At 42.7% G+C, this 23,432-nt stretch overlaps 1 protein-coding gene across 4 annotated transcripts in view; it reads right to left on the bottom strand.

The window, feature by feature from the left end:
• Window positions 1-20,538, bottom strand: part of MTMR1 (myotubularin related protein 1) — a 65,836-nt gene extending 45,298 nt beyond the window's left edge. Inside the window, exons 1-5 of one of the 4 annotated variants that reach the window (XM_075941092.2) lie at window positions 20,278-20,538; window positions 12,219-12,324; window positions 7,029-7,052; window positions 4,734-4,784; window positions 1,088-1,163 (exon numbers count right to left, since the gene is read on the bottom strand). In XM_075941092.2, coding sequence (XP_075797207.1) covers window positions 1,088-1,163; window positions 4,734-4,784; window positions 7,029-7,052; window positions 12,219-12,324; window positions 20,278-20,405 — 385 coding nt within the window. In that variant the 5' untranslated portion in view covers window positions 20,406-20,538. The remainder of the gene's footprint in view (window positions 1-1,087; window positions 1,164-4,733; window positions 4,785-7,028; window positions 7,053-12,218; window positions 12,325-20,277) is intronic. The other 3 variants (XM_075941093.2, XM_075941094.2, XM_075941095.2) reach the window with 3 other exon arrangements.
• Window positions 20,539-23,432: the final 2,894 nt, after the last annotated feature.

A 23,432-nucleotide genomic window follows, 5' to 3' on the forward strand; every position in this document is an offset into this window, starting at 1 on the left:
TTTCTCATATTTAAGAAAACCAGAGTGGCTTGGAATAATAGCAATTTGTCCAGTAATCCTTCATATATGAATTCTGTCCCACTTCAAATCAAAATTCGAGGCACCTCAAAGCCTTCATATTGCTAAAATACCATGCTGCTCATATTTATCTCCCTTTTTCTGATACAACAGTGAACAGCATTCTCTTCCCTTGCTGCACCTTACATTGGTCAGATAGGAAAGCTCACATGGCAAGCAACAGTCATCCTGAAACTAAAGTTCAAAAGAGCTGACCAAGTAATGGGACTGAGCAAAGATTGTCTCCAAATCTGGGTTATCCATGCCTTTTTAAAATAATTTCTACTTCTCAGTAGAATAAACATTGACCATTTAGTGACCTGGTTTCACGTAACTGCATCACTTGTACCAAAGAAAATACCCCAAGATCAAACTATCTTACTTCACAGAAACTAAACCTAATGCCTTCTATTTTGCACATACTGTACTCAAACAGTAGGTTTATGTAAAATTATCAGATTTCCACAGACAATTCCAGGTTTGGGAGCAGTTTGAAAAATCGGGCATTATGACTGTTTCCAATCAGAGACCTTGTCAGTAGAATAAGTGATTGTTTCTTTTACCATTATACAATCTCCATTCTGTTAGTAATCTATATGTGGTCCCTACAGAACATTTACCCACATACTAATTCAACCACACAACTTTTCATAGCAGACCATTTGACTGAAAAAGATCTAATTCAAGTGGGACAGTAAACACCACATTTTCATTTTCTTTCCTGACTAAATCCTGAAGAGCTTGAATTTATGACCGATGAGCAAATTTTGAGCACAGATGCATCCTCCCCGCCCCAAACTTGTTCATTTGTCTATGGCGATCAGCTGCTTGTTGAAATAAAACATCACACAGATCTGTTTGTGCTATGTTGAACTGATTTACTTTCATCACAGCATTTGGGCTTGAATAATTAAGAATATCTACAGCAAATTTTCAAAGTACAATTATAAAATACCAGAACAAAACCAACAAGGAAATGGTTTATTCATAATGTAAGGATTTAATACTATGAATTTAATACTACACGTACCAATCGCTTTGATTGATTCTCCGGGAAAAAGTGGCGCCTCTTCCATCTGTGCCAGCTTGTTCCCGTCCCTCAGTGCCTGGCAGAAACCCAAAATCATCAGTAAATCTCACATTCCATCTGCATACCACCGGTACATTTTGCTGCAAAGTGCTTTTGCTGAGAGGTTACAGGAGCAGGAGATTGCATATCCTTTTTCCAAAGCACAACTGTGTTGCAAAATGCTACCTTAGCAAACAGGGCTTGATAGAGGTAACAGAGTACTTAATATGCAGACAGTTAAATATTAGTAACAAGGCACTTACTTACACAATGATTAGTTTGACATGCTAGCTACACATATAGCACACAAAAATATGAGCCATACCAATCAGCCCAAAATTAGGCCAAAAATTAGTCTACTCTTTTATAGATAAAATTTGTGGTATTGGGTTATCATCTACTCAAGATTGTTTTAAAGTATTTTATTTAAAAACTTTTATATTCTTTATTTCTGAACACCTTAATTAAATCTTAGATATTTTAATATCAGAATTGTATGAAAATGTTTATTTTACTTAGCAATGAAATATCAAACCATATACACACACACACACACACACACACACACACACACACACACACACACAAATTAGACATACATTCTATTATACCCTACTTGAAAAGGTATCATTGTTTTAAATACTACTTGGTCTGACAGTTATTTTATGAAAATGATAGAACTAAAAATTCAGATGATAGTTTGATGCCACATTATTTTCTAGATAGTCTCAAAAAGTCGGTCAACATAAAATTAAGGACTTCATTTAAAAGTTAATGCTCAGGTGAATGGCCTCCTCCTTAAATAGTGCAACGAAGGGGCTTTAGTTTTCTGCTCATGTTTACCATTTTTTGAAGATTTTAGTGGAGAATCTAAGGGTTGACAAGATTTTCAGTGATCATACAGGGAACGGAAAACACTCAGGAAGTTTAGTGAGAGTTTAAGATTTCCATTTTAAGTGTTTGGTATAAAAGTTAGACTCTCCTATATATTTGAGAGAGTTTGTGTATCTGTCTGTGTGTCCATCTGTCCGTGAGTCCGTTTGTTCAAGAACTCCTCCTAAATCAGGGGTGGGCAAAAGGGCCTCCACAGGCCACAATTAGATCCTGGGGGCGGGTGAAAGCCAGAAGCCTTCTCTGCTCTGCCCCTGCCCTGCGCGCAGTGCATGGCAGGGAGAAAGCTGAGAAGGCTTCGCGTGCTCCCCTGCTTCCAGGCCTTAACTGGCCTGGGGCAGGGGAGCAGGTGAAGCCTCCTCCTGCCCTGCCAGGAGCACGTGGCACTTTGAAGCGCTGTGCGTTGCTCTCAGGGCGGCGGTGGGGGGGCAGAGAAGCGGAGGCTTCACGCCAATCAGGGTCTGGGGCGGGAGAACTGCGTGAAGCTTCCTTCGCCTTGCCCCAGCCCTTCAAAGTGCCACGTGCTCCTCGCAGGGCGGGAGGAGACTTCCTGCACTCCCCTGCCGCAATTGGCCTGAGGGTGGGGGAGCATGCCAAGCCTCTTCCAGGGCATGGGTGCCTAGTGGGAAGGGGGGGCAAAGGGGATTCCCCACCCCCAAACCAATCATGGTCTGGGGGTGGGCTAGCCCCACCCCTTCTCGTTTAGGCCCCACCCCTTCCTGGGTGGCCCGTGACTACTTCACAAAATTTTTAAGTGGCCCCTGGGCAAAAATTATTGCCCACCCTTGTCCTGAATGGTAAGAGCTAGGACCACCAAATTAGATATGCTGATCATATATTAAAGCAAGATAAGGGCTTGCTTGTGCCAGGACAACAGGATGTGCTCAAAATAGGATTGTTTCTCATAAAACGGAAAGGGAGGGGTATGCTAATAGAGACAGTTATACTGTCCACGGGGTGGGGGGTGAGAGGTAGCAAGGGGCCAGAGATGGGGGCCAGAACAGCAGGCAGCAGTGGTGGAGAAAGGAACAGCTGTATTTGTTTGCCTGTCTGTCTATCTTTCAGCCTGAGGACAAGCACACCTCCCTCAGCTGCAGCATCCATGGACAGGAACTTTTCACTTGTCTCAAAGCTACTGCAGTGACAGAGGGCTGGTGCTGTCCTCTCTCTCTGGGGCAGCTTGCTTACTGAACCCCTCATCCCCAGACCCATCCCAGAGCAATGATTTAAATGAAAAAAAATTATTTAAGTTAAGGACCCAAGTAATACTGGGTAAATTCTCTAGTATAAAATAAAGTAGGAACAATATTTATATTTCCAGGTAACCAAGCATTTTTGGACATACTAATACGTACAATTTTTCTGTATAGTGCACAGAATATCCATAAATGCCTTTTGAATGAAAGCAGTAAGAATCTAATAATTTATTATGAAGCCACTTCATCTGCTCAGTCTCACATGGAAGAGCACTTTTCTCTTCAAGGGCACACACTTTGCAGAAAAGCTTAATGAATAAGGCAGAATTTTACACTATGAATGGCATACAGGTACATTTTTAACCAAATCTTTATAAGAACTTCAACATTATTTCATACACAATCAGACATGACAAAAACTAGAAATTAATTACTGTATTTTGCTTTTTATTTATCAGAAGTTCTAACTTTTAAGAAGGTATTTCTTTTAAATTCTGTTTTAAGTAAGAGTTTTCAACTACATTAACTGTCCAAGTAGTTTTCTAACAGCTGATTTTATAGAAACATTTAGAATCACAGTTTATTTTCAGGAGAAGTGTCTCCCCTCCTCCCAAGAAAAAAATCTATTCCTATCTGAACTTTTTTGGAGTTAATATTACCAACATTTTAGATTCTTATGCATGTTTTTCGTTTGGTGCCTTAAAAACGTAGTACAGGTTGAACCTCTCTAGTCCGGTACCCTCAGGACCTGACCGGTTCTAAACCTGAGAATTTTCCAAACCATGGGAGGTCAATATTGTTTAGCAGCATTACCAACACTTCCACTGCTTACTGGGCTGTTTAGAAGACATTTAGGGATAAATTAGAGCTAAATAATAGTAAAGAAAACGGAGAGATAGGACTGATGGCTGAAAACAAACTTTGTGGGACTGCAGGAAACTTGGCCACACCCATGAAAAGTGGACATCCAGCTAAATAAAATCATTCTGGACGATGGTATGTTTCTGGACCAGAGAGTTCTGGACTAGAGAGGTTCAACCTGTATTAGAAAACGCCGGGGAGCGAGGGGGGGGGGGTGTTAGCGTTACAAATTATTATTATTATATTCACTTGCAATAAACTTTTAATAAACACTGAATTCAAAGAAAGATCTTCAGAAGCAATGCATACATTTATATATAACATCTTAAAATGTTATGTTCTCACTCATCACCGCACTATCTGAGCACCTTCCATACAAAATCAATAACAATTACGAAATCTACAGTGGTCTTCATGCTGTCTTTGATACTTCTCCCTTTTTGGGGTTAAATACTCTGCTTGAGGTAGAAGGCTGTTTTTAGGTTTTTGGGGGTAGTTTGCTTGTTTGTTTTTAATTATAGGAGTTTATAAGTAATATTCTGAAATTCTCTACTGCTTCCCAGAACCTAACAACGGATGATTTCTACATGATGTAGATGGGCTATAATACAGTAATTCACTATGAAGTTAATGAACAAAAGAGGAGTAAAACTTGGCACCTGATCAGCTTCTGCTTCAGAATGATAGCCATTGTGTCCATCCTGAATCTCCTGCATTGCATGAGACAGCAGTAGGGCAAAAGAGAGGTAACAGGAAAAAAACATGCAGACAACAGGTGAAAGGACAGAATCATACTTTTTAAAGAGACAGTAGATACTTCAACATCAACCTATCTATTCAATACCCTCCACTCTGTGCATAAACTATTCAGAGCTATAGGCCCAACTATTTGGCACAATATGAACTGGAATATTTGCCATCTTATAAAAAGAGCTTATGCAGGTATTCAAGAACACAAAGTATTTACTGTCTTTTTAAAACAAGCAATTTTATAGCAGAGAAAATGCAGAATATAAATTATGTATGCACATGCTTACAATCAGAAGTAATTGAGTATTGCTGTTGTGGTAGCATAAAGGGAAAATTCATGCAGTCTTTTGAAGAAAAAGTATTTTCCATGTCCATTAGTATTCAGATAACCTAAAGAATTCCTATATTGTGTAGAGCTCATTTTAAATGGTTTGAGTAGGTCTCATTTTTATGATTTTATACATTTATCCAGCAACTCCAATGTTGTTGTCAAAAACATCTATTAAAAATGTACCCAAACTACACCTAATAGCATAATAGCCAAAAAGTTCACACCTCTATGTGCCAAAAAGTTCACATCTCTATGTACTTACAATTGTTGTATCATATTGGGAACTCTCTTGTTTATATAAATTAAAACCTTTCAATAACCATAAATATATCCCTGTTTACTACAGGTAAGAACACAAAAGGTCTTTGGATCATGTACATTTTTTTTTTTTTACTATTTTCAACCAAAATTATTCTTCAATCTTCTTCCAAAATTGACTGAAATTAAATCACCATAATCCTTCAGAGTTGAATTACATTCCAGATCAGTCCCAATTCACTAATTTAAAAACTTATTCAACAGATAACACTTGTCATTCTGTGTTTGAAAGAAAGGCAGCTTAAGTTTATATCTGTTTTGATAAATAAAAATGTAATCACCTTTATGAAACCCCAAAAGAAAACAAATTAACAGAAGGGCTATACTTTTAAAAAAATATAGGTTCCGTTGGTTTTACATGCTTTTAAAAAAGTTACAATATAAGCCAACACTTTCAAATGACAGGATTCTCAACATTTAGACCTTATTAAAGAGAAGGTGCTAGTTATTTAAAGCTTAGGTCACAAAAATGGCTGATGACGATTTCTATATTTAATGTCCAAATAAAGATGGATGCTGGAATCCCAGAGAAAGGAAAAACTGAAAGAAAGGCAACTGGGTTCTAAACCAACAGATTACAGATGACAGAAAGTATTCAGAGAGACTGCAGATGGTTTCTTATGCTTGAACTTTTTCTGATAAAAGGTGAAAAAAATCAAGTTTTATTGTTTTAACATATTTTCTTGTGTTATTTCATTCCAGTTACTGCTAGAGTAGCCCTTGAAAAATACTGAACTTTGTGTATTACAATTATACAAATCTACATAGCTTTTGGATGTGGAAATAATAGATTACTTTTAAACGAGGGGATCAGGCCTAACTGAGTCCCTTAAATAAATGACAAAGCTTTGTCTGAATGATCAGGTTAAAATATTTAGAGAATAAAATTAGACTATTAACCCCCTCTTTTTTCAATCAATCAACGTTCCAGAATGAGAAGAAAGAAAGAAAAAGCTATGCAGACACTTTTCATATAATTAAATACTAGATAAGACCGGGCCTCTAAAATTATAATAAAAAAGATGTAGGTCATTGCAGCAGTGTTTAACTTCAATACAAACTTTGTTTTGCTATAAGGCTGTAGCAATTAAGGTAAAACATGTTCAAATGCAAGCATGAAATGAAACTTTATTTAAATAGAATAAACAAAGATTTCCCATTTTTCCATGAACCACTACTGAAATACTTTATCAAAGATAAGACATTAAACTCGCTAACACAGTGCTCTGTAGCGCAAACCATGTAAGCATCACTCATGAGCACCTATTTTGTCAGAATTAATGTAATAAAACTGAAATTTGTACTGCAGTTTTGCAACATAACTTAAATATATGGCTCTCACACACTTTGGCTTTTACTGCTCATGAAAAGACTGCAATGTATTAAAGCATTTCTATGGCAAACAAGCTGCTGAGCTGCATAGCAAAATGCTCCGACTGGTTCATAAAAACCATTAATAACGTGAAAAAGAACACCAGACACACTAAGCTCTCGACACAGCACAAAAGACAAACAGGTAGGAGGCCGTTTTGCCAATAGCCAAATGAATTCTTACCCGTATTTCAGGCCTCCTGTACACCTGTTAGTTAAAATACAAAATGTTATCCAACAAAACGTACACTCAAATTGCTTTGTGATAGACACTAGGTAGAATATCAGATTTTCAGAAGAGCTCAACTCCCATTAAGATACTTAAATTAGTAGCAAGATTTCAAAACCGCAGAACACACAGCTGCTTCCACTGTATTTAACAGAGCATGCTGAGCACTTTTAAAAATCTGGCCACTTCATTTTAGTGTCTAAATGGGAACCGTGCTCTTAAAATTAGCTCCTAAGCGTATTTTTATTCAGTGACAACATATTAGTGAATAATGGAACAGTTTAGCAATCCTTTAGGGTAGTATAAAGTAGGGATGTAGACTCCCATTTAATTGGCCAACCAGTTAAACATACTGTTTAACTGATTAACCGATTAAAGGGGGTGAGTGGGGTGAACGGGGGTAAGGGGTGCTCCAGCCACAGGTAAGTAGGAAAAGCAAGTAGACAAAAAGATCCAGATTCAATCAAAAGTGAGAACTCATTCTTCAGTTGTCCCTACTGACTGCGCACCTACATGTTGGGCAGAGGGAATGACAGAAGAGCGCCTTGGTATTGAGACCCTTGATGCAAGAGCCCTTAGGAAGAGTGAGAATTATAAGACACTGGACTCTACCTTTAAGGTCTCAACATAAACAGTGTAAGGCTAATGCATTCACTTCCACAAATGACTCAACAGCAATTCATAATCAATTAAGTCTAGCAATCACTTGCTTTTGGAATGAAGAGAAGTTGTATTCTGAGCAATCCTCATCCATGGCTCCAAACTGTATATATTTAAACTAAATCTCCATCTGAAAGCTTCTTCTGAACTTCCACTAGCCAAGATGAATGAAATTCAGAAAGGAGTATGTTTGTTCTCTCTTGCTTACAGTTTTATTCAGCCTTGAAGACAAAAGTTCTACCCACAGTGCATTGCAACTCAGGATTATATTCCTGCTTTAAGTGTCAGTTTTTGTACTAGCCATTTAAAGCAAAAAACTTAGGGGCACATTTCAAAAAACTGACTTTAAATGTGCATGATCAAAAATCTGCCCAAACAAATTGGGGAAACACAGTAAATATCCAATCTGCATAAGCAAACAACTCTGAACACAAATTTAGAATTCAGCCATCTATATTGTTTCTTTGATGTGCTACTTTCTTTAAAGGTGAATCAAGATTTAAAAAGGCACACAATGCAGTGTGGTCCAGCAGAGAGCGTGCCATTCTCCACCTCAGCTTCCTCCTCCTCTGTAAGAGGATAATATTGAGGCTCACCCACCTTCTGAAGGCACTGTAATACCTATAGATGGAAAGCTTTATAGGCACTATTATATTTTAATCGCATGGATTCTCTTTTGTCTTCCATTTACCCATCTAGGCCAACTTTTTTATTTAATATGTTGAACAGCTTACATACACATTCTAGCTGACCACCTTAAATCATTACTTCAAAGCCAATACATCCTATTGTGTAAGTATTATAACTTAAATGTATTAGATAAATGCACAATGGTAAATATATATTCTACTGCCTAAACTTAATTAGCTTTGCATTACTTATAAGACACTGTGTCCATTTTCAAAATGAGAAATGCTAATGTATTATATAAAAATGGATATAAAAATGTGACAAAAAGGGTTAGGTTTCCCTGATATTTTTCTTGGATCAGAGGAGAAAGCAAGCACAATAGCCTCATCTTCAAAGAAACTATACAAAAATTAATGCTATATGGCATTGTTTGCCCAAGACCAGAAGAGAAAGGTTGCAATTAATGACCTGGATGCTTTTATAACTGTGGAGAAGTTTGCTCAGCATCTGCTCATGCTGGACTTGATTTTAGTTGGTGCAATAAAAAGTTTTTCACTTACACGTACAATAAGTTCACCCATTTTCTTTTTAAAAACTGTGACATTTAAAAGTCAACTGATTTTCTGAATATATGTAAAACCTTACATTTTCCATGGCAATCAGGAAGCAGTATGTCAGTAGAACTGAACATCTGAAGAAAAGGTTTTAATGCAAAGGAGACCCTTTCCCAAAGCAGCACTAGAAAACACCCTACAAAAGTCTCTTAGATTTTAAAAATCAACTATGCATTATTAGTCTTGTGTATAAATAAAATTTTAATATTAGAAACTTTGCAACGCGATTTGCAAATGTGGGAGTTTAGATCATTCCATTTCATAGACATGAAATGTTAAATGCAATCCTAGTTGTTTATAAATTGCGAGTGCAGATTTAACTTGTTTTTATTTGTAAAAGACAAAGAATGAGCTGGAGTGAAATGCTGCTCCTTAGGCTTCAAAACTTTCCCACTCTTAAGTAATGTGCAAGAACAGTCTAAAATAGAGAACACAGCTATTTAAAATAAAAATCTAGTTCTGCTCTGTAGGAATGCATAATAACTCAAATGGTGAACTGAACACTAAACTTGCAGACTTGGATTCTGCTAATATGAAGTCCTTGATCTACAGGGCAAATACAACAGACAGCTGTAGTGCAAGGTTTACCACAATGCTTTATCAAAGACATCAGCCTTGACCAAGAGCAAGCATTTGCAATTCAGCTGCCAGACTACAGAAGAGCTAAGCTTTTTCCAAGTACAAGTTGCTGACTGTGCCAATACAGTGACAAACTCTGTGAGGTGAAGTTTTAAATAGACTCAGATCAAATACATTTAGTGGATTCATCTTCAAGATCAGGCCGAATTTGACCCGCAGTCAAAGAAGTTAGGGAAATATGCTGTCTGCAGAAAACATTCAAACCCTTTTAAACCCAGAAAGCATTGGCAGATTTAACTATAGTTTAAAGGAAAAAGATACAATATTTATTTGAACACTGCATTTGTTTTAGCTCTAGGGAGGAAAGAGAATATCAAGCACATGGAAGACTCAGGCTTACCAGAGACTCTAGACTTTAAGCACAGGTAACACTTGTGTCAGTTTGCAGTACAAGAGAGATTTAATATACACTATTCTTAATAATAGTTTGTTCTATCATGAGTGCAGGGGACTGGACTAGATTATCTTGTGAGTCTCTTCCAGTCCTACAGTTCTATGTAGGGGAAACAGAAGAGCTCATGAACGGGAAGTAAGGAAGAGAAAAATCCCAAAGATTCTAATCAAAGCTAAGACATTACACAATCTTTGTCTCAATGACATTTATGTTGTTTGAAGAGAAAACAAGCAAGAGAAAGTCTGTTTTGATTTGTAAGGGACCATACCATAGATTGTGAAACTGTCACACAAAACAAACAAAGAAAAGTAAAAACAGATAAATGTTCTTTTCACACTGGTGAAGATATACTCCTTTAAGATTAACTAAAGTTACTACAGGCAGTCCCCGAGTTACGCGGATCCGACTTACGTCGGATCCGCAGTTACGAACGGGGCACTTCCTCTCCCTGGTCTCGAGCAGACCAGGGAGAGGAAGCAAAGCGGCGGCGGAACGCGCGGCCAGCTGACAGCCCAGACGCGTCTGGGCTGTCAGCTGGCCGCGCACTCCGCTCTGCTCCCCCCCTCCCCCCCCCCGTCTGCAGACCAGGGGGAGGGGGAGGGGGAGGGGGAGCAGAGCGGAGCAGAGCGGCGGAACGCGCAGCCAGCTGACAGCCCAGACGCGTCTGGGCTGTCAGCTGGCCGCGCGTTCCGCCGTTCTGCTGTGCTCCGCTCTGCTCCCCCTCCCCCTGATCTGCAGGGGGGGGGGAGCAGAGCGGAGCACGCGACCAGCTGACAGCCCAGACGCGTCTGGGCTGTCAGCTGGCCGCGCGTTCCGCCGCTCTGCTGTGCTCCGCTCTGCTCCCCCTCCCCCTGATCTGCAGGGGGGGGGGAGCAGAGCGGAGCACGCGGCCAGCTGACAGCCCAGATGCTTCTGGGCTGTCAGCTGGCCGCGCGTTCTGCCGCTCTGCTCTGCTCCGCTCTGCTCCCTCTCCCCCTGGTCTGCAAACCATGGGGGGGGGGGGGGAGCAGAGCGGAGCACGCGGCCAGCTGACAGCCCAGATGCGTCTGGGCTGTCAGCTGGCCGCGCGTTCTGCCGCTCTGCTCTGCTCCGCTCTGCTCCCCCTCCCCCTGGTCTGCAGACCTGGGGGACGGGGAGCAGAGCAGAGCAGAGCAAAGCCACGGAGCCCGAGGGCAGCAGGATAGCCACGGCGCGTCTGGGCTGTCCCGCTGCCCGCGTGTTCCGCCGCTTTGCTCCCCGTCCCCCTGGTCTGCAGACCAGGGGGACGGGGAGCAAAGCAGAGCAAAGCCACGGAGCCCGAGGGCAGCAGGATAGCCACGGCGCGTCTGGGCTGTCCCGCTGCCCCCGTGCTCCGCGGCTTTGCTCCGGACGCCTGTGGTACAGCAGCTGGGGCGCTGCCGGTTGGTCCCGTAGCGCCGCTCTGGGTGCCACTGGACCAACCCAGCAGCACCCCAGCTGCTCTGCTCCAGGTGTCCCCTAGTCAGCAGCTGCTGAAAATGACCAGTGGCTGACTACAGGAAGCCCCTGCCCCGGGCTTCCTGGAATCAGCCGCTGATCAGTTTCAGCAGCAGCTGACTTGGGGATGCCTGGGGTTCTTAAGTTGAATCTGTATGTAAGTCAGAACTGGCGTCCAGATTCAGCCACTGTTGAAACTGATCAGTTTCAGCAGCGGCTGAATCTGGACGCCAGTTCCGACTTACATACAGATTCAACTTAAGAACAAACCTACAGTCCCTATCTTGTACGTAACCCGGGGACTGCCTGTATATTGAATTTCTGTAAAGTCCACATAGCTTAATTATTTCTCCTGAGCGCATGGTGCATAGACAAGATTCCAAACCAAGAAAAAAAATGTTTGATTCCTATAATTAAAAAATAACCTAATTTTCCAGAAAATTTCTACATAAACATCAAAACGAAAGAAAAAAAACCTCACACTACCTTCAAATACACCACCTTCAAAGTTTTCTTTCTTTTCTCTATCTACTTTTGTTCCTTAGAACTGAGTGATGTTACTCTAAATGACAGATAAAATACAAAGAAAATATTTGCACCACTGTATTCACTATGAACTGACATTAGACTCTCAAGGAGCCACTCAAGTGTTTGCCATGCAGATAAATCAAAATAGAAAGACATTTCCTATGCAGCCATTTCAACAGGCTGAAAAATGATGTCTGTATTCCAAAAATGATAAATGCCACTTACCCTGTAGTCTCTGGATACACTGTCTGTTGGCACAGAACCTGAAATCTGACTAGAAATGGTTGCAGCTATGAGCTGTTTACACCATTCAACATGGGATCCTGTAGGGCTACAAGAACAAAATAAGTATTTCAGAGTGTTTAGCAATGATTACTACCTTACGTTGAGGAAGTGATGAGAACATGTAATTACACACAAACACAACCAATAAACAAGTGTACCAACACTAGTGACATTACCAAAAACTCTTCAAGAACACGGTACAATCGTTTTCCGATCAGATTACACGGAAGAATTCAATTCTGTGGGAATTTACCATTAATTTTGATTCAGATGTGCAACTGTTAATCTACAAAAATGCTCAGAGACTTGAGGACATGAAGATCTTTATTCTTTCATCAGATAGTTTTAAGAATATTCATATTAGGGATATGAAAGTGTAACTGTGTACACAGTCAACTGATGAGCCTGGGCAGGCTCCAAGAATGTGCAAGGAGCTGGCTTAAAAGCTGAGTCGCCTGTCTCCCTCTCACTCCTGCTTCTGCCTCTGATACAGAGGCATCAGCGCGGGGGGGGGGGGGGGGGGAGAGGCAACAGGCAGGAGCCAGCCCGTGCAGGGAGCCAACTGCCGCCCTGTGTGTAACTGTGTACACGATTACTTAATTAAATGCATTTTAACATCCCCAATTCATATATTTCTCCTTAAGGCCATGAAAATAATTTATTTTGGGGAAGTGTTTTCAGGACCTAAGTGATTTCAAGAATTTCATATATGTGACACTATTATTTAGATAAAGCCCATCTAAGAGATAGATGCCATTCTAAGACGGTCATTTAAAAGGAAATCAAATATTCTCTAAGGAAACACCTCTAAAATAATAAGAAAAAATATATAACTCTTCTTCAAGGGAATTTTCTACCTACCTATATCTCCTTTTTTGCATTTGCTAATGGCTGGGAGATCCATTTCGCATTCCTGAACTTTGTGGTTTAGCAAGGACACAAGACTCCAGTATCTCCTGCAAGATACTGCATCAGGCAAGTCTGTAGCAGAATGTCACTAATCTGGACTAATACAACATGTGAATGGGACAGGGACAGTAAATACTGGCGAAGTTCACAGACTAATAAATATTGAGACTGGGGAAGAGATACTGTAATTTGACACCAGCCAATTTTAAGTGTCCTAGGTCTATTTTAGTATGTTTCTGAGTGCCAGGTGATGGCATGGAGGAGTGAGGCCTTGTCTATACTTCCTCAGACCATTGACCTAAGTTAAGCGACTTCAGCTACATGAATAATGCACCACAGTAAGTCGATAGATGATGCTCGCCCATCAATTCGACTTACTATGAAGGATGTTAAGAAGTGGGTAACTGAATAATCATGTAGTTAATACAATTTGTATCAACTACACAATTAGTCGTTAAGGGAGGCAGGGTCTAAGAGCTACGCCCGCTGAGGTTCTGCAGTTTAAATGTAGTAGGAGCCAGGTGCACAGACAGCCCAGCTCCTCATAAGAACATAAGATCAGCCATACTGGGTCAGACCAAAGGTCCATCTAGCCCAGTATCCTGTCTGCTGACAGTGGCCAATACCAGGTGCCCCAGAGGGAGGGAACACAACAGGTAATCATCACGTGATCCCTCTCCTGTCATCCATTTCCAGGCAAACAGAACATTTTTCTCCTGAATTTAAACTGTAGAGCTGCAGCAGGGATAGGTCCCAGACCTGACGGGAGCCAGGACTGAGCAGACCTGGCTTGCACCAAGTCCTGGACCGCTGCATGTCTGCATTTTAAATGTAGTAAGAGCCGCCTGATTCTTACTACATTTAAAATTCAGAGCCACAGCGGGGATAGGTCAGCCTCGGTTTGCGTCGGTTCTCAGACAACCGCGCCTCTGCCTCCCCACACCCTGTGAAGATGATGCTGATGGGAACCAGCTTTTAAGACAGCACCCTCCAGCACTGGCTCCTGCTCCACCCTCTTGCTGCCTCTGAAAAGATCCTGAAAACACTTGCTCAAAATAAATTATTTTCATGGCCTTAAAGAGAAATATATGAATTAGGGATGTTAAAATACAGAGGCAGCAAGGGAGGGGAGAAGCGAGTAGTCAAGTAGAGAATTGACTAGTCGCTTACATCCCTACTTACTCTTCTCGTTTTGGTGAAGTACTGGAGTTAACTGGAGAGCGTTTGATAAATCGACCCCGTCAATCCAGCGGGTACTGAATCATGTCTTAAATAATAGGATGCGCCACACTGTTCTATTGTCCGTGCTCCAAGCACGGCAATACAATCACAGATTGTGTTGCAATAAGTTAATTTTAAAATAGTATATATTGATCAAACATAAGCTAATTCTGAATTTGGGGATACTCCCATAATGCTCAAGTGAATGACTAATAAGTCACAAATGTAGATGGCACAAACAGGTATAACTGGGATTTGAGGGGGTGTGACAAATTGTTTATCAAGAGCACAAGATACCACTTAAGCCTTTCACTCATTAATTGCACTGTGCCATAGTAAGAAACAGCATATGGGTTTCAAGAGGTGCTGGGTGAAAATAAGCATGCTACGTATCTGAAGTGGAAGACCACTGACTAATTTTTAGTCCTGCATTCTATTAATTCTCCCTCTTGATGCCTAAACTTTAAACAGCACCACTTCATAAAATATGGTTTCATTATTAAAAATCAATTAGATTCCTGCTTCAGAGAAGTCTCTTTTACCGTACTTAGTCTTGAACTGGATTTTAGTTTCATTTGTGTCCTTTGTAGAGACCTTTATCCACATTTTTGGGAACAGAGAAAGTTTATGAATTTTTAGCTACAAGTCCACTTAATGGTAATATTCCTCTCTCCTTTGCTCAACTGTCTCTTTGATCTCATCCACTGGCCCTCTCTCTTTAACCTGTGAAATTTCTGATGTTTCTCCTCACAATCTCTGGTTTTCAGGCATCTATCAGAGGCAGCAAGGAGGGGAGTAGAAGCTGGTGCTAGGGGGAGCCGGCTTAAAAGCCAGTTTCCCCAAGCACCATTTCTGCGAGGGGCAGGACAGGCGGGGGGGGGAGGCGAGGGGGTAGTGGGGACCGAACACAAACCAGGAATCAGCTGATTCCCAGCTCACACCAAGTTCCAGATGTTGCACCTCTGCTTTTTAAAAAGTAGAAGCATGGGGGGGGGGGGGCTGGCACAAGCTGGGACAGCTGATTCCTGGCTGACGTCGGGTCCCCTCCACTGCACACTGGCCTTTTAAATATATTAAGAGTGGCAGGCTCTTAATACATTTAAAAATCAGTGGTGCAGCATCTGGGACTGAGCACGAGCCGGGAATCAGCTGACCCAGCTCATGCCAGGTCCGTCTCCCCCCACTGAACTTCTGCTTTTTAAATGTATTAAGAGCTAAACCCGCTGCACCTCCCTGCTTATCGACTAGTCAATGGAAATTCCATTGACTAATCGATTAGTTGATTAAACTAAAGTTAACATCCCTTAAGGATTGTGTAAAAAATGGATTGTAGGTGATAATTTGTGCAAAACAGCAGCCAATGCACAAACTTTGTTCTGGGGAAGTAAGTGACTAGTCAAGTAGGGGCATGTCTAGACTTGCTTTCACTTTCAAAAGAAGATCTGCAAATTCGCACCACATTTGCATATCTTCTTCCAATCGCTTTTTCGAAAGAGGTTCTTTCGAAAAAGAAAGTAGTCTAGACGCGGTTCTTTCAAGAAAAGAAACCCTTTTTTGAAAGAACCATGTAAACCTCATTTTTTTAAGAACGGTTCTTTCAAAAAAAGGGCTTTTTTTCTCGGAAGAACCGTGCCTAGACTACTTTCTTTTTCAAAAGAACCTCTTTCGAAAAAGAGATCGGAAGAAGATATGCAAATTCAATGCGAATTTGCATATCTTCTTTCGAAAGTGAAAGCAAGTCTAGACGTGCCTTAGCTGATTTTACTAGTCGTTTCACCCCGCATTGCTGCCTCTCCTTGCTGCCTCTGTCAGAGAGATCTTGCTACATTTCAAAGGTGGAGGTACCCTTATCGACTAATCGAATAGTTGATGCAAATCCCATACCAGGAGCCTGCAAGTAACCATGAAGGTTAACTGTTGAGCCCAGGCTCAATGGTTAAACGTGTACACGGTCACACTTTCACATCTCTGATCAGCAGCTAAATGTATACCCACTGCACAGGTTCCCTTCTTCAACTCTGACACAGAAACAAACCCACACTTAACCATTAAAAAAAAAAGGAAATTAATCTATAAAAACTAAGGATGTGAAAGTTTAACCAGTAAGCGTCACCCTTGATGGGTGATGTAACCCGTTAAGGTTAACCAGTGGGGCTGTAGCAGCTCCCTGTCCAAGGAGCTGGAGCAGCCGCTGTCTGAGGTTTACCAGGGCACTCCGCAGGCAGGGGCCGCTTTAACTGGGATGCTAAAGCAGCCCCTACTGGCAGGACTCCCTGGCCTGCCGCTCCACCGGCCCCCTCACTTGCCCTGCTTTAATCGATTAACTGGGTAGCCTATTAAATGGGATTTTACATTCACAATGAAGACGTGAATTAATGTTAACCACTTCACCACATACCTGACTCAAATACAAAAATCAAGGAAAAGTTATGCCACATAACAGCACATGCCATCTTTTCCTTCACCAACGGGGGGGGGGGGCACACCCTACTATTACAACTACTGTACACTGTGAACACAAATTATAACAATAACCCTGCCCTCACAGATGTCCCTGAAAATCCTTCCTTTTCATCATCCCTGTTACTAAATTATCTACTCCCAGCAAAACTCTTCACTACACCCAATATCCACAACTATTCTGTTAGGAAATGGTAGTTCAGCACAGGGGAGCGTACAGAAAAGAAAATGAATGAGGTCACAGTTATTGTTGGCATGCATGGTCTGTGATGTGTAGTACCTGTGGTAATTATTATAGTGTCAGTCCTACACACATTCTTTTGACTCAGAAAAATGGAGCGAGGGAAATTTTATTGCTCTGAGTTTTTGTACTCCCCAAGACCATGTTCCTGCAATGACATTTGCCTGCACGACACCCATTACAGAATCAAGGTCTAATTTTTTAGCACCCTTAGATACCATGCCATGGGTTCTATATTTAAAAAAATCCTGAAAATGTAAACAGGTTGTAGACACTCAGTGTTCATCAGGATCAGGGCCTGTAAAAATATACTGGAATTTGCAAAGGTACAGAAAAGCGCCTAATTATTAGGGGTATGACACAGCTTCCATACCAGGAGAGATTAATAAGGTTGGGATGTTTCAGCTTGGAAAGAGACAACTAATGGGGATATGGCAGAGGTCTATAAAATCATGACTGGAATAAAATAAATAAATAAATAAAGTGTTATTTACTCTTCATAATTTAAGAACTGGGGTCACCAAATAAATTAATGGGCAGACAGCACATTTAAAACAAACAAAAGGAAATATTTCTTTACACAACACACAGTCAACCTGTGAAACTCTTTGTCAGAAGATGTTGTAAAGGCCAAAACTAGAAGAGGGTTTAAAAAAAAACAAAAAAAACCCCACAAACCTTAGATAGGTTCAAAGAAGATAGATCCATCGATAGCTATTACCCAGGATGGGCATGACTGTAAAAGCATGCTGAAGCTGGGAATGGGTGGCACAGGATAAATTACTTGATGATTAACTGTTCTGTTCATTCCCTCAGACGTATCTGGCATTGGCTACTAGCAGAGAACAGGATACTGAGCTAGACAAACCACTCGTCTGACCAGTATGGCCGTTCTTATACTCTTATGAATCATAGCAATGCTGAATGTTGCTATGACAGGAGGGAGGAGACGCTCTACAAGCACAGTCAAGGCTTGCTTTGATATTCAAGCAGTTGTACATAAAAGCCTCCCCTCTTAATGCCAGGAACTGCAAGGTTCACTATTGGTACCACGATACTGTTCTTCACATATGCATAACATGCCTTCTCCCAGCCTCACTCTAGTATCAAAGGAATATAATTATCTTTGTATTTCTAAACAAAATTACTTTGAACACTATAGGTAAATATTTTTAAATAACCAACTTTTGAATTATCTAAATCCCAAATTGCCATCCTAAACAGTTAAAAGATAATTTCCTCACATGTTCTGATAATGCTAACTGATAAAGGAAATGTTACATTTGCAAGAAAATTCTTCTTTGGTAAGATAGAAGCGGGAGGAACTTCAACCCAAAAACATATTGGGAAGAAATGTATAAGTGCCTGAAAAAAAAGAAGATGCTTCTCACTTCCCCTATGTAAATAAAACACTGCTAATTTAACACAAACAACATGCACTTCACAAAACAGTCTGATCTCAAGCAATCCACTACTGTATTTTATCCAGAAATCAGTCTTGCCTGCAATTCCAAGCCCATCAAGCATGTGTCAAGGTGGAAGGAGAAGAAAAAGAGAGACAACCATTACCACAGCGTAAAACCAACACAAAGCAATTATTGGTTTGGGGGGCTTTTTTTTTTTTTTTTTTTTTTTGCTTGATTCCAGCTACTCACACGGCTCCCATAAGGTTACCTATCAGTTTGTGCATACTAGATTTGTTCATATTGATGTAGCATGCATATGTATTAGAGCTTTTAAAAGCTCTCTCAGATATCACTTACCTAAGGTAAGTTATGTAATAATTTTCCCCCATTTTTTAAGGCATGAAGTACATCACTCAAATTGGATAGTTTTCCATTTGTTTGAGGTTACAATTCCAATCTCCACATTTATGTCACAAATGCAACCTGCTGCACGGAGCACTGCATAAAGCTACAGTGGTGTAAAACAACAGTTTCAATCATTTGGCAAAAACAACAAAATGTCCTGTGGCACCTTAAAAATGAACAGATTTATTTGAGCATGAGCTTTCGTGGGCGAAAACCCACTTCTTCACATGCATCTGCTAAAGTGGATTTTACCCACTAAAGCTTTGCCAATGGTGGACAACCAGTGGCCCACAGGCTGTATGCAGCCCATCAGGGTTCTACGTGCGGCCCATGAGACATTTTGTTTATCACTGATCATGCACAAGGTTGTCAGATTCCATTGGTTTCTATCCATGTAGGTTTTTCCTACATGTATTACTAAAGCTACAAGCCCGTAAAGCAAGGGCACATGAAGTCAGGCGTGTGCTGATTGCACACAACATAGTCTGTGAGAGCTGTGTGTTCCCTCTGTATCCAATCAAAGCGCTGCTATGGTTCAATCGGCACATCCTGTACATTCTAGGTAGGCAAGCGCCATTAGCAAAATGACCCTGTCCCGGAAGTAGGGATGTAACAGTGTAGTCGATTAACTGATAAACAAAACCTTATCGGTTAATGCTATAGACTACATGCATTTTCCCCCTCCCCCATCAGTACATTTTTCAGCAGGCTGGTCAGCAGTCTGGCTTAGTCTTGGCTCAAGCTGGGTCCCAGACCTACCCCCGCTGCGGCTCTGCATTTAAAGTATATTAGGAGCCAGGTGGGCAGGCAACCGGAGTCAGTTCCGGCACACGCCAGATCCAGGAGTTCAGCTCTCCCCTCCCGATGGACAGAGATTGCTACCACCCTGCGCTGCTGCCGCTGCATCCGAGGCAGGGACAGGCAGCCGGTCCCGGAGGGGAGCTGGTTTTTGAACCGGCTCCCCGCTGGGACCAGCTCCCGCCTGGCACCTCCATCAGCACGACGGGGGGCCCCTCCGGAGCGGGGCCAGAGCCCGCGGGCTCTACCGCCGGAACAGTGGGGTAACCGATAAGAATTCATGAGGGTCGCCTACTCTCGCCTCACCGATATCGAGCGCCCCTGCGGGAAGGGGGTCCCCACAGTCAGGGGGGGGGGTGACGCCGGGCCCCTCGCTCGCCCCACAGAAAGCCCCCCCCATGAGGAGACCCCACCACCTCTGCACTGACTGGCGGGGGGGGTTTCGTCTCTAGGCGCTACCCCGCCCGGGCCGCTAAGGGGAAGGAGCCGCCCCAGGAGCCCAGCGCGGGGGAGGAGCCGGGGGAGCTGCGGGCGGGTCGCGGGGGGGCTGCTCACCCACCTGTCCAAGGTCTCCACGCTGGGCTGGCGGGGGCCCGCGGCGGCGCCCCCCGGCCCTGCCGGCCGCACGGACCTGCGGGCCGCCCCGCCGAGGCCCTCCAGGGCCGGCCCCGCCGCCGGCCGCTCCATCGCCCCGCCGCGATCCGCCGGGCCCAGGAACTGTCACCTGGCGGCGGCGCTTACCCACAGGCCTCCGCGGCGCCCAGAGGGCGGGGAGCGGCCCGGACGCCCCCCCCTCCCCTCACACGGGGCCGCCGGAGCCTGGCCTCGCAGGGGGGAGCCCCCCCCCCCGTGTCCAACGCCCCCCCCCGCGAGCTGAGGGCGCGCAGCCGGGCAGGCCTGGGGCGGGGGCTTAGCCTCGCCGAGCCGGACTGGGCCCCCCACGGGGCAGGGAGGCGGTACGCCCCGCCTGAGGGGGGAGAACGTGGGGTTCCAAAGGGGGGGGTCAAGAAACTCCAGGGGGGCGCCAGGCGACCCAGCCCGCCCCCATCCAGCTTTGCTGTCCCCCCCTTTTTTTGCTCAACAAGTGTTGCTGCTATTTTGGGGGGGGGTTCAGAAATCAAAAAGGGGCGGTGATGCCAAAAAGTGTGGGAAGCACTGGGCTAGGAGCACAGCAGCACTGCCCTCAGGCCGGGTACCCACCAGAGAGGGCTTCAGCACTTCCCTTGGAATGCAGGGATCGGATTAGGAAAGGAAACAGGCTCCTTTGTGTTTGGAGAGAAACCCCTCTCCGCTTGGTCATGTATCTCACTTTCAGAAGAGGATTTATTTTGTAATGTAACTAACCTCCCCCTGGAAGGGATAGTCCACCGGCTTTTTATTATTTCTACTGTAGCCTCCTCCCAACATGTCAGCGAGTTTTAACTATAGGGAGTTTGAGGAATGTGGTACAGCTGGATGACAACCCAAAAGATGTTTTTTTTTACTTTGATCCTTTCGCTATTGTGGAGGGGAAGTATACCACGCTTTAGATCAGTATATTGATCTCCTAGTCTGTAACTCATGGGTTCCCAAACTGGGGGGGCGTGAAGAAAGTCCAGGAGGGCGCAAGGCAACCCAGCCTCCCTCCTCCCCCCCAATCACGTTTTGCTGCCCTGGTCAGTTAGAATCATAGAACCATAGAGCTGGAAGAGACCTCAGAAGGTCACCAAGTCCAGCCCCCTGCTCTAGGCAGGACCAATTCCAACTAAATCAACCGGGCCAGGGCTTTGTCAAGCCGAGACTTAAACACCTCTAGGGATGGAGACTCCACTACTTCCCTAGGGAACCCATTCCAGTGCTTCACCACCCTCCTAGTGAAATAGTTTTTCCTAATATCCAACCTGGACTTTTCCCACCACAACTTTGAGACCATTGCTCCTTGTTCTGCCATCTGTCACTACTGAGAACAGCCTTTCTCCATCCTCTTTGGAACCTCCCTTCAGGAAGTTGAAGGCTATCAAATTCCCCCTCTCAGTTCCTTTTTTTTTTTTTTTTTTTGGCTGCTGTTTGGGGGGGTATAAGGGTTTTTCAGAAATCAAAAAGGAGGGTGTGATGCCAAAAAGTTTGGGAACCACTGAACTGGTGGCATGGTTTTGATTATCAAGCAGATTACAATAAAAGAACGGGTACAGCCAGTTCTTCCTGTAAAGAAGAATTAGGACTGATAAAAAGATGTTCACTAATGGCAGCAGTACATTTCATTTAGCAAGTATTCTAAGGAATCTGTTTAAAAAGTTTGAGTGCATAACATTTTCTCCAAGTAGCCTCCCAATGTCAATAAAAAAGAATAAGGCTTATAAACTTTATCAACTGGAGTTTGAGATGCTCTCAAATTTTACATCTATTTTTAAGGAGCACACACTTTTACCAGTGTTTCTCAACCTTTTTTTTTTTATTATAAAATATCTCTTACAAAAAATTCTAAGTACCCCAAGTACCTAAAGTTTTCAAACACTTTTTTTTTCTACCATTGCAATACATTTGTTTAAACAACTTAATTGTAGCTGGGTGGGCGATGACATTTTTGGGTGTAAAAAGTACAAAAATAATAAAGCTTAAAATTCAGTTCCCAATATCAGTGGTGTTGACATACCCCCGCCCCCCCAGGCTTCTCGCAAGTACTTCTAAGGGTACTTGTACCACTAGTTGAGAAACACTGCTTTAAACAATAGCATCTTTAGTAATTAGCAAATCTGAGTTACTATGCCAATTATGTGAAAGATAAATTGATTTAATAACCAAATTGGCTGAAAAGTATAAAATCTCTCTAGCAAGATAGATGCATAAAAATCCAGACATCAACATGAAACCTTTTTCTTTCACTCATACATGCAGTTGTATTATTTGATTACAAAGAATTACAAATGTGCTAGAGACCGCATCTGCTATGTCTGAACTGTTACAATGTTTTGCTACGTACCATACAGCTTAAAAACCCCACATTTTTAGAATGCTGGTTATTTGTAAATAATGTTTTGTTGATCAATGACAATGTGCTCTGCCGTGCTGTACAAAAGCAAGAGTCTGCCTTGAAGAGTTAACTGTCCTAAAAGACAGGTTTCATAGAACAATAAGGGAGTTTTATAATCAGTATACCTGTATCATGATGTTACAAGAATGTGCAACAAGGGCAAAAAGTGAATTTTTAGAAGAGCTATGAATAAGGAGAAGTTGGGACTTGACATAACGGAACTGGGTGCTCATTCTAGGCCCGGGCTGGGCAATGTGTGGTCCACCTAACACTTTGATCCGACCAGCAGATTGCATCTGGCCACTTTCTATTTATATCTTGCAGCCCACGTCATCAAATTTACAAGCAGTGGCTCAGGCAGCAGAATCCTATTTATATGGCTCCTGGCAGGGGACAGAGCCACAGCAACCCATGGCAGCTGCCAGGCAACACCCTAGTGGAGGAGGCACATGCCCTTTGTGTGTTTTTAATTCAAAGCCTCTGGCCTAGACAACTCTGGGGAAGAATAGTCCCCAGCCACACCCCCTTCCACCTCAAGTCCTGCCCCTTCCTGGGTGGAGCAGGCCCATAACCACATACCAAAATTCATTAAGTCACCTCCCCTATGAAACGTATTGCCCACACTCCTTTGAAATAGCATGCAAATAGGAATGGGAGAAGGAAACTAACATTTTGGAGCTGGCATGGGTGATCACGGTAGTAAC

This window comes from Pelodiscus sinensis, chromosome 13 (assembly GCF_052426305.1).
Source record: "Pelodiscus sinensis isolate ZL-2025 chromosome 13, ASM5242630v1, whole genome shotgun sequence".
Taxonomy (NCBI): Eukaryota; Metazoa; Chordata; order Testudines; family Trionychidae; genus Pelodiscus; species Pelodiscus sinensis.